This window comes from Lepidochelys olivacea, assembly GCF_965140295.1.
Source record: "Lepidochelys olivacea isolate rLepOli2 genome assembly, chromosome: 18".
In the NCBI taxonomy this organism is placed as follows: domain Eukaryota; kingdom Metazoa; phylum Chordata; order Testudines; family Cheloniidae; genus Lepidochelys; species Lepidochelys olivacea.
Window position 1 is genome coordinate 17,481,059 of NC_140428.1, and position 11,296 is coordinate 17,492,354.

The 11,296-nt window shown below is 42.0% G+C and overlaps 1 protein-coding gene across 3 annotated transcripts in view; it reads left to right on the top strand.

The window, feature by feature from the left end:
• The window catches only part of LRRC38 (leucine rich repeat containing 38), a 29,651-nt gene extending 19,035 nt beyond the window's left edge, over positions 1-10,616 (top strand). Inside the window, exons 2-3 of one of the 3 annotated variants that reach the window (XR_014714451.1) lie at positions 5,935-6,891; positions 9,686-10,616. Coding sequence is in view for 2 of the 3 variants with exons in the window: in XM_084651641.1 (XP_084507767.1) it covers positions 5,935-6,185 (251 nt within the window). In the remaining variant the exon portion in view is untranslated. Of the gene's footprint in view, positions 1-5,934; positions 7,164-9,685 lie in introns of those variants that run through there. The other 2 variants (XM_084651642.1, XM_084651641.1) reach the window with 2 other exon arrangements.
• The last annotated feature ends 680 nt before the right edge of the window (positions 10,617-11,296 follow it).

Below are 11,296 nucleotides of genomic sequence, written 5' to 3' on the forward strand. Positions count from 1 at the left end.
TTCTCTGAATGGTATTCACATGCTAACTGCAGCTATGGAGTCTGATAGATAGTCAGCCCAAACTAGGACATCGGATCTGACCACCTAGCTGTGCATCCCAACTTTATGATTTTCCTAGGTGTGTGCATATGCTAAGAATTATAATTACAACAACATTCATTTCATGGCACCAGAGATAATGCTCTTGATAAGGCTGTATCTGTAAAATGAAAACAGGAAAAGCAGGCTTACACATTTCAAAATAACATACTCTTAACAAGTTTTGACCTAAGAGGTCATATCTGGCCTTGACTCTCACCACTGGCTTCAGTGGGACTGCAAAGATGTTAGATTGTATGCTCCTTGGGGCAGGGACTTTGACTTTTATTCCATTTTTGTACCATGTCTAGCACATTGAGACCCTGATTCTGATTTGGGGCCTCTGGGCACTTCTGGAATACCACTAATAATATCAGTAAGTCAGTGCAGAATTGTATTCCATGGACGAAATTCACCCCTGTACAGAGCCCCAGCACAAAGCTCGTCAGTTACTTAAATTGCATTTAAGTCCAGTGGAATTTAAGAGGTGCATAGACATGGTCCTTGTGTAATACCGACAAACCCCAATCATCAGCGGGTGGGATTGAACCTGGGACCTCGAGAGCTTATGTATGAGCCTCTACTGCATGAGCTAAAAGCCATGTGCCTCTTAGCTTCAGCTATAGCAGACTCCAATTCCCAGAGGGCTAAGTGTACTAGAGGGGGACAGAGCACCACACCAAGCAAGCACGGGTTACACTTGCCCTCTGAATTTGGGGTAAGTTTCAGCCTCAGTGAATATTCACGCACTTGAGCTAAACAATGGGCTGCTCACGAGTGTTCACACTAGTAAAGCCCAAAGGCTCAGAAAGGGTCATAACCATATTCAAACTGAAATTCGCTTTCACATTTGACTATTTGCAGATTCTCTCCCCTCTTCCGCCCTTCCCCCATTTTCTCAGCTGTACTTAACTGAAACCTTCCTATGTCCCCTTTGAGCAGACTTTTCTGTCACAGCATGGTGCTGATCTCCTCCCCATAGCAAACATCTTCCTGTTAATTCTAATTTGCAATATGTTACCCTGATTCGCTTCTGGCTGCTCCCTAATTATGTTCCAACGTGTTTTAACCGTTAAAATATAATTAGTGTTTGAGAAGCAAAGAGCAACTAGATTTCATTATTTCTAGTGTACAAATTGTATTAAATAAATCAAAAGGAAACTGGATGGCTCTGGGGAATTGCTTATGTAGCCTTTGCTGTCTTGGTCCCTGTTTCAACTCTAGTCTATGTAAAAAGTATCCATACGTTTTTACAATTTTGATGGGCTGTGTGTGATGAGTTGATGGTCTCAGGCCAATAACTCAGAAGTAACTCCAGTATCTGGGAGCAGTAGTTGGGGAGCTCCTGCTAATTTTAACAGCAGAAGGGGAGCTATGCTTCCCACCCTGCTGCTCTCCATTACTTTAACCCTCTGCAGTCCCAGCAGAGAGGCCCAGGAGTAAAGGTCAGTCCTGCAAATTGAGGGCACTGAGCACCCTGCAAGATGACATCCTCATAAATGGATGCAGAGACTGAATGGTTAAAACTGAGGGAATCATGGAAAAAGAATATCTGTGAATATTAATTCAAATTAAAAAGTGAATTGTGATTCAGCCACATGCCAGGAACCAGAGCTTCCCTCAGAACTTGGGGGAATGTACTCAACTTTTGGCTAACCAAGAGTTTCGATCAGGTAGGGTTCAGAGAACCAGTGTGTGAATGGGGCCGCAGTTTAGGGATCGTACATGCTGCTCTGCTCTGAAAATGGTCCCATTTTGGCAGGATAATTTAATGGAATCAGGACTGACTTTCGATTTGCAATGAAATGCATAATGGCTCAAACTCCTAGCCTTCCAAATGATTCGCCACTGATTTGCTACAGCACCCATTATGAGCTTGCAGTGCTGTTCAAAGAAGTTCTCTTTCAGCACTCTCCAACACCCCGTTTCATTTCTGAAAGTTTCTTTCTCTCCCTTTGTTATTTCCTGGCCATATCACCTTATGATTCGTGACTTGATTCTTTTGACCCAGTGTGACGCATCAGCCAAGAAATTTTAAAAGACAGGATTTTTCTCAAAGGTTCAGATGATGAAAGTCTGATTTTCCAGCACAGTTGGTCAGCCAGGTCCTTTTATGTTACAAAATGTGATTGTAGCAGCCTGACATGAAGCATTTTTCAGGATACAACCGAACAGCAAAGAAATTTCTCAGAAGCAGAAGGAGAGAAGCGGTCCTTTTGCTTCTGAGAGAATAAAACTGAATTTACAACATATGAGGCCTTCTCTGCAAATTACCTGAGCAGCGGACAATTAATTTCTAGGTGCAAATGTGTGCAAAAGTTTTGCAGGGTTCAGGGCCACTGGCATCTACTTCTCGTCTACCATGATGCACTGGAGGTGGTGTGCTCTTTAAAGCTTGGTGCCTCCGTTTCCCTATATATTAAAAGGGAATAATACATGCCTCACAAGGGTATTAAGGAGTTTAATAATTTAGGGTTAGATTTTCAAAAGCTCTTAAGCAATTTAGGAGCACAAGGCCCTTTGAAAGTCAATGGGAAATGTGGTCCTAAATCACTTACATGCTTTTGAAAATCACAACACTAATATTCATAAAACATATTAAGATGCTTGCATAACATTAAATCTATTTGAGGGTTTTCTAGGTTGGACTTCACTGGCAGACTTTCGAAACAGCTCAGGGCTAGATTTTCAAATGTTCATCGTCCAAAATTGGGGTCTGATTTTCAGTCATGCTCAGAACCCTGTAGGCAGGGGGCACTTTTGAAAATCTGGCCCTGTGTTAGTTAAGCCTCACATAGGTAAATTAGGTTATATAGCAGACTTCTGCTCTTCTCCTTTCCCAGATTTTAGGAAGCCTGTTTGGAGTATACAGGTGCATTGTTTATTCACAATATAGGAAAAAACCTTTCCAGTTCCATTAGAAAAGCTTAAGCAAAAACTTGTGTCGGACCACGTGTTCTAAATGTGGCCAAATTTTGGCATAGTCTAATCCCCACTGGTAGCTCATTCCATAGCCAGACCTTCTCCACGAATGCCTTGTGTCCAGCTCTCATGTGCTTCATCGTGGACTTCTTTAGCTGCATTGTCCCAGAGAACTAAGTGGCTCTTGCATGGAAATGAGGCTTACATACACGATATTATTGGTAGTAATTATTTTATCCATCTGAGTGCAACTAAAATTCTTACTTGTGACAATCTGGTGAGAAGAATGTAAATCACTAGCTGTGTGTGTAAATGGCAATGGGTTATTTTATAACTGTTCATGGCTTTAACATCTGATAGAATTGAGAGAGAGAGAGAGGTCCTAGGGCTTAGCTTCCCTGGCTAAGACCTCCACGTTTTCTCTTCACCCCGGTTTCTTTCCCAGGGATCTTGGGATGGGAGGGGCTTCTGTTCCTATCTTATTTTGCTTTTCGCCCTTCTTGTTACCACTGAATAAATAACTAGGTTAGACTGTCTATCCCAAGTGCATCATTAAAGGCAAATGCTAGCTAGACCCAGTGCAAAGCTCCAGTGAACAGGCTGTGCACTAGAAAGGTCTGCCTAGGTGCCTGGAGGGTACAGAAAACACCCCTGCAAGCTATGGAGACGCAGTTCCTTCTCTCCTACCTCCTCCAGCTGCCCCTACTAGTCACAGACATTATAATTAAATTGTACCCTCCTCCCACTAGCTGAGTGTGCCGATCCATCACCCTGCCTGCACAAGTTCTAGAGAACATTTATGAACCTGTTTAAATACAGAGCAGCCCCAATTTGCTGAAGGTCTCAGAGGACATTTGAAACCTTTGGCTTCCACAGCTTCATAGGATGCTGGCTAGTGATGCAGACAGGATGCTTTCAAAAGGTCCACATAGCCAACCAGTTTGCATGGCTGTCCGGCACACATTTCCACTGCACTCCAGGCTTAGAACATGCAGCTCATGCTCCCGGTAGCAATTCGTCAGGTGGAAACCGCTCAGTATCTTCCTCTGCCACCTGGCCTTGAGCATGCAGACTGGTGTCCTCTTTTGCTGACTTGCTTTGGAGAAGCTGGCAGGCAGCTGCATATTGTGCTGTGGGTGAGAGGAACATGGGGCACAGTGAAGATCATAGAACCTTGGGAGGATTAGCCAGGGTTGTGCCGAGAGGCTTAGGAGCCAGAATTTGGTAAACCAGGGTTGTAACATGATAGGGTCAAAAAGACAGTGGAACAATGAGTCTAGGATGGACTTCAACCTAACCACATCCCAAATGGAGCAACTAACATGTAACAGCTAGGCTGAGTCCCGACTGTCTGTGACATCTAGATCACTAGCTTCAACCGTCCCAATCTGATAGTCATAAACACCCCATGTAGTCCTGTTGTAACAACTGTCCATGTAATTGAAATGAAGTGGGAACTGTGTTCATAGAATAATGAGCAGTACTTCCCCAGAAACACACCTTGAACTGTGAGCACGCAATGATGCATAGTCAAAACCTGAGAGGCCAGGTGCCTTTCCAGCTATTCTGTGCTCACCAGCAGACAAAGGGAAGAATGTGTCAAATAGACCAGTAGGGGCTCCCTGGCCATTAATACACATTCCTCGTATCTCCCCTTTGCATTCCTATCCTCAGTAGCCAAGTAGATCCATCATGCTAACGACCCCTGAAGAGTTCACTCAGTTTACCCATCAGTCCATCAAAGCACTTCCTTGGCATCATTAGAAATACTCTCTCTAGTCTTCTTGCTCTGCAAGGAGATTACTTTTACTGGTGTCCTCACGGTCTTTATCAAGCTATATTCATAGTCATTTCTGAATTTGGTTTCCTAATTTCATCATAAAGAAAGCAAACTATTAGGCAGCTCTAGGCATTCCTCAATAATGCATGGAGGAATACTATCTTATAACAAAGTGTAAAGGAGAAGGTGAAAGCAGATCACAGAGTTAATCAAGCATCAGTTAAGCCCAATCTGTTATCTTGATCAGAAGGAAAAACATCACTATAGTTTTATCGACAGGAAGCGGGGGTGTAGGGAGGGCAAAGTTCACAACATCAGTACCAAGAGCAGTAGCCCTGTGCATCTTTCTGCACGTCCTTTGGCTTAAAGGAACAATGATCTGTTTCAAACAAGATAATTACAAAGGGTGAAATTTACCCTCATGCAAAGGGCCGCACAAGACCTATGCATTATCCAGACCTCACTTTAGCCCTAAAAATAAAGTGTAATTGGGATTTAGATGGTGCATACCATTGCTCACCCTTTGTGCACAGGGGAATTTTACCCAAAGTAACCTCTTGGTTGGTTTTTGTTGCTGCACACAGGAGGAAAATGTCCCACAGGAGAATGCACAGGAATTATAGGGTGGTATATGAAAATAATACTATGATGTAGAGTTTGAGGCTTACATTTAAGACTGTGTTTTATTTGTATAGGTGATTGTATCACAAAGAAACATACCCAAAACAGACAGTACTGAAGACTGAAGTCCTGTTGTTATTTACAGAACATGCATGTTGAAAGCTTTCCCACTCTGACTCACTAATATGTCTCAAGCCTGGCCTGAAGGGGTAAAGAGGAGTGCATAACTCAACCTCCATGGCCCATTCCATTCTTGCCTTCTTTGCTGAGGTCAACACGAATGTTCTGTTTTTGGGATGTGGACACTTGTCCAGATACTCCCAAAGCTTATTTTGCACAGGCTGCGTAACAACAGCCATCAGTTGATATCAGCTTTTAGTCACTTCCTTCCTGGACTTGCTGAATACAAACTAGAAACCTAAAGGTGATCCCCATACAAATCTCCCCAGCTGTCCGGGTCCCAGCCTGAACCAAGTAAACGGTCGGCCAATGCGCTTCTCGTCTCCTCCCTCTTTTATTTTTTTTCTTTGCAGGACTACGTGAACTCCAGTGTTCCCTGCCTGTTCAAAACAGAAGAATCTTTCTGGACGAATTATCTGAGGTCAGCTTCAGTGAATGCAAATTTAGTTTGTCGTTAACGGACCTGTTGATCATCATCTTCTCTGGAGTGGCGGTCTCCATCGCTGCCATTCTCTCAAGCTTCCTCTTGGCGACGCTGGTGCATTGCTTCCAGAGATGCACTCCCAGCAAAGACGACGACGACGAAGAAGACAGTGAGGACTGAACCTTTCCTGTATTTAAATATCCCTCGTTTATAGATTACTTGATCAACAGCCAATGTCAAAGAAGAAGAAGAAAGAAAGAAAAGCAAACCTAGATCTCTTGACACTGGATCTGTTTCTGTGGAGTTCAGTCAAATGTTGCATTTAAACTCAGGGTGGGGCTAGGGGAGGAAGAAAGAGGGGAATGAATCCAAAAGAAGTCCCGGTGTTTGAAAAAGATTGTCCTCATGATAGCATATGTACTTAATAGATTGTTCTAACTGCACCCTGAAAAGGGCCCACTATATGTAGCATAGATACAGAGCTTTCAGTTGGAAATACAGAAGCAATTTCATATGGTCTCCTCCCTCTGCCTGGGGAGGAGGAGAGTCAGGTAAATGTACCCAACTTCCCAAATTCAATTACATTGATTCGTAGAGCTGTATAAACCATTATAGGAAGTTTGACATTTTCTTTACACATGGTGTCTCTGTAAAGATTCTCCCACAAGTCAGTGATCCGAGTTATGAGCCTCACTCAAGCAAAGAAACATTTTAAATAAGCCAATACTGTTGTAGGTCTCAACAACAATAAAAACCCTCTCAAGCATTAGCTGCTGTTAAGCAGCTGCCCAGCAAACCTCTGGCCAGGGTAAATAAATAATGATAGATTTCCTTTTTGGTTTCAGGTGTAATGAAGCAAAGACAACCCTTATCACTGCAGTACTGGGTACCAGGCTCTTTATCCTAATGTATCATTCAAATCCTGGAACAACGCTGAGTGTCATTAGCCACTTGAACAACTTCACTATAATCAGCAGAGGGCCACTTTAACTGGATTGCAGTCTGCATACAGCAATGTGGAGTGCCCCAGGGGTCGGTCCTGGGGCTCGTTTTGTTCAATATTTTCATAAATGATCTGGAGGATGGTGTGGATTGCACTCTCAGCAAATTTGCGGATGATACTAAACTAGGAGGAGTGGTAGATACGCTGGAGGGCAGGGATAGGATACAGAGGGACCTAGACAAATTGGAGGATTGGGCCAAAAGAAATCTGATGAGGTTCAATAAGGATAAGTGCAGGGTCCTGCACTTAGGACGGAAGAACCCAATGCACAGCTACAGACTAGGGACCGAATGGCTAGGCAGCAGTTCTGCGGAAAAGGACCTAGGGGTGACAGTGGATGAGAAGCTGGATATGAGTCAGCAGTGTGCCCTTGTTGCCAAGAAGGCCAATGGCATTTTGGGATGTATAAGTAGGGGCATAGCGAGCAGATCAAGGGACGTGATCGTTCCCCTCTATTCGACATTGGTGAGGCCTCATCTGGAGTACTGTGTCCAGTTTTGGGCCTCACGCTACAAGAAGGATGTGAATAAATTGGAGAGAGTCCAGCGAAGGGCAATAAAAATGATTAGGGGTCTGGAACACATGACTTATGAGGAGAGGCTGAGGGAACTGGGATTGTTTAGTCTGCGGAAGAGAAGAATGAGGGGGGATTTGATAGCTGCTTTCAACTACCTGAGAGGTGGTTCCAGAGAGGATGGTTCTAGACTATTCTCAGTGGTAGAAGAGGACAGGACAAGGAGTAATGGTCTCAAGTTGCAGTGGGGGAGGTTTAGGTTGGATATTAGGAAAAACTTTTTCACTAAGAGGGTGGTGAAACACTGGAATGTGTTCCCTAGGGAGGTGATAGAATCTCCTTCCTTAGAAGTTTTTAAGGTCAGGCTTGACAAAGCCCTGGCTGGGATGATTTAATTGGGGATTGGTCCTGCTTTGAGCAGGGGGTTGGACTAGATGACCTCCTGAGGTCCCTTCCAACCCTGATATTCTATGATTCTATGATTTTACTCTGGTGCATTCATTCTACTTCAGTATAAACAGAGCTTCATTATACCCAAGTTCATGACAATGAGACCTGAGCATGAAACAGAACACTGGATTTGAACATCCCCAAAGATTGAGAGGTTTCTTCTGAGCTTGCATTTTAAAATTGGTTCCCTCAGCTGAACTGAAAAATCCGCAGTCTCAGGGCATTTGCAATCTGGATCAGGTCTGTCTCTGAGTTTTGAAGCTCAAGGCTAGGTCAAGCTAGAGGTGGGTTCCAAGTATGAGTATACGAAGTTCTCATTATGAAATACAAAACAAACCATTAAAACATTCATACTTAGTGCAATGGTTCACTCTCAGAAAGTTGAGAAATCATTGGATCTGGATTGTGAATACCCACAATATTGGAGAGTTTGGCATGGAGGTTTTAGCTTGGCCCAGCATTGAGATGAGGCCAAGGGTAAAACGTGGCTGTGGATCTTGGTGCAGAATACAAATCCCCATCCATATTTAGTCACCGATTCAGGGCAGGATTTAAATATGTGCTGAAGCCCCAGTGATTTCAGTAGAATTGAAGCACATGCTTAAGTGCTGTCCTGAATAAGGATGTTTTGATGAATCAGGGTCTTAGGAGGTACTCTCATAGAAGAGATGGCTTCTGCCCGCTCTCTGCCAGTCATCCCAGCAGCGTTGTCACTGGATAGAAGGTTTATGTTATGTTTCCATGAGGCAGGGATCACCAGGGAGTTTGTTCAGGAAGGGGTTTGAGTTTATTAAAGAATGTTTTAAATCATTTATTTCTCCAGTGAGTCAATATTGAATAAATAGACATGATGAAAAATTATGATTGCAATGCATGGAACTGGGGTGAGATATTAGAAGAACTGGGGATCTTCTCCTACTCTTGTCTGGCAGCATGACATAATCAATGAAAATTATTGGCCAATAAGTTCCTGATCTTGCAAGCAGATCCAGGCAGGCTGATCCTGGCATTCACACACCCCTTACTGACTTCAGTTGGACTTCAAGCAAAAGCAAGGGTCTGCTTGCAGAATCTGGCTCTAAATTATTGTTTTGAAATACTAAGGGCTCTGTTCTGCTCACAGTTGCACTGGTATAAATCCAGAATAACACCAGTGAAATCAATGGAGTTAATCCAGATTGGCACCAGTGCAAACAAGAGTGGAATCTGGCTCTAGGATATATCAATTCTGACTGTATTATAGGTCTTGTCAAAACTTGATTTCATCTATAAAAGGGCAGATATTTTTGTTAAAAAGATAAATGAACATTTATTACAGGAGATTTTTGGAATAGCACTGGATAGCTTTTTTGGACAAGTATATTTTTAAAAAATTTGTCATGGAAATATTTTTTTAAAAATGTACATACTGAAAATATTATTTAGAAAAGCTAGGAAGACTGAAAATAGTACAAAAAAACAAAAACGAACAAAAAAAGTCAAAGCAAGCCAAGAACTATGCTCTGTTGTAGAAGACTCAGGTGTGACCATAAGTAGCATCTAACTACTGTAAAAACTGGTATTGTTTCTGTAAAACTTTTTTTTGCTATGATTTTGCCTTGCACAATTCATGTGGATTGATTTTTATTGCAATCACCCAAATCCCTTGTATCTATATTGTGTACTAATTGCTCAAGATGATGGAAGTGAAATTTAATTTTCCTATTTTGACAGGTGGTGTGGGTCAGTGGATAGGGAACAAGACTGGGACTCAAGAGACCTGCGTTCAGTTTCCAACTCTACCATTGACCTTTGACAGGTCACTTTCCATCTCTGTGCCTCAGTTTCCCTATCTGTACAAGGGGGATTAATACTTATTTATCTTTACAAAGTGCTTTGAGATCTGTGGGTGAAAAGCACTATATCTTGGGCTATGTATTATTATTACATAAGCGAGGCTGGAGCACAAGATATACAGTAAGTCTAATTCTGATTTTACATCAGTATAATTTCATTGATGTCAATGGAGTTACTTCTCATGTACACCAGTGTGAGAACAGAATCAAGCCTAGTGTAATTCAGTTTCTCATTCCACTCTATCTCTCCAGCTTCTTCAACCTGATTTAATGTTACAATTGTAATCACAAGATTATTCTTTCTGGAAATGCACTGAAACAAAATTAAGTGGTCCAGTGAAAGAATATGCTGCATCAATTCTCTCTTACTCTCTTCTTGCTCTTTCAAGAAAATGAAATGACATAGTTTTCACTATGTAGTGCCATGGTTACAAATTACACAAATATATTTCTAATGAATACATTGCTGCTGTTGTTTATTTGTACATGAAAATGATCCCCCCACCCACCCACAAACAAGCACCAGATTCTGTTCTTATTAAAAGGATGCTTTTCACAATGAGTGGAAAATCACAACTCCATTGCCCTACACACTCAATTAATGAAAAATGTGCCATTTGCAGCATACACAGATACGTCATCAACAGGTTTGTAATTAGAGCTGTGCAAACAGCTTTTAGTGATACATGAACCAAGGTGACACTTTTCTGCTTTCAAGTTTTATTATGGCTCTAAAGCTTGGTTCAGATTCACCAAATGTTTTGTTCTGGCAAATTTTCAAGTGAACCTTCACTGGGTTTGGGGGGAAAATCCTATGGGGATCATCTTTTTTTCTGTTTGTACAGTGCCTGGCTTGGCAGGATCCTTGCCCATGATGAGGGCTCATAGGTGCTACGGTAATGCAAATAATAAATAATATTCATAATACCATTCAAGGGAGGGATTTATGGTTTTTCTTCCATGTCCTGTGAAGCTCAGCAATTCTGTGTACTTTTTGACCCAAACTAGGCAAAACTTTGGCCATTTTGATGGGGTTCTGATTTGAATTTCTAGGTTCATTCTAACTTTTTAGAGATGGCTTCACAAAAGGAAGATCTGGACTGAGAATGATCCCAGGTTTAGGGCTGTTGGCATTTGAAGATTTTGGTTCAACCCACTGTAAAGATAAAGTCTTTTGAAACACTGGTTTTGGTTAGGGCCTGAGCCCACTTGAAACTCAGGGGATGAGAACCAAACCAAGCTGAAACCCAAAATAGTTTGCAAAACCAATGGTAGAGTTTAGCAAAGCTCTGTTTATAACACTGTCACTGTCTCATGTTAAAGTGATTTTTGCAAAATATGTTATTTTCAAGATAAGAGCATTTCATAACATAGTACACTGCTGAATAATATGTAATACGTCGGTATTATACTCAACTGTTTGGAATCATTTTTGCATTGTGAACATATGCACTCACATGCCATTAACATGGGTTTCACATATTTTTAC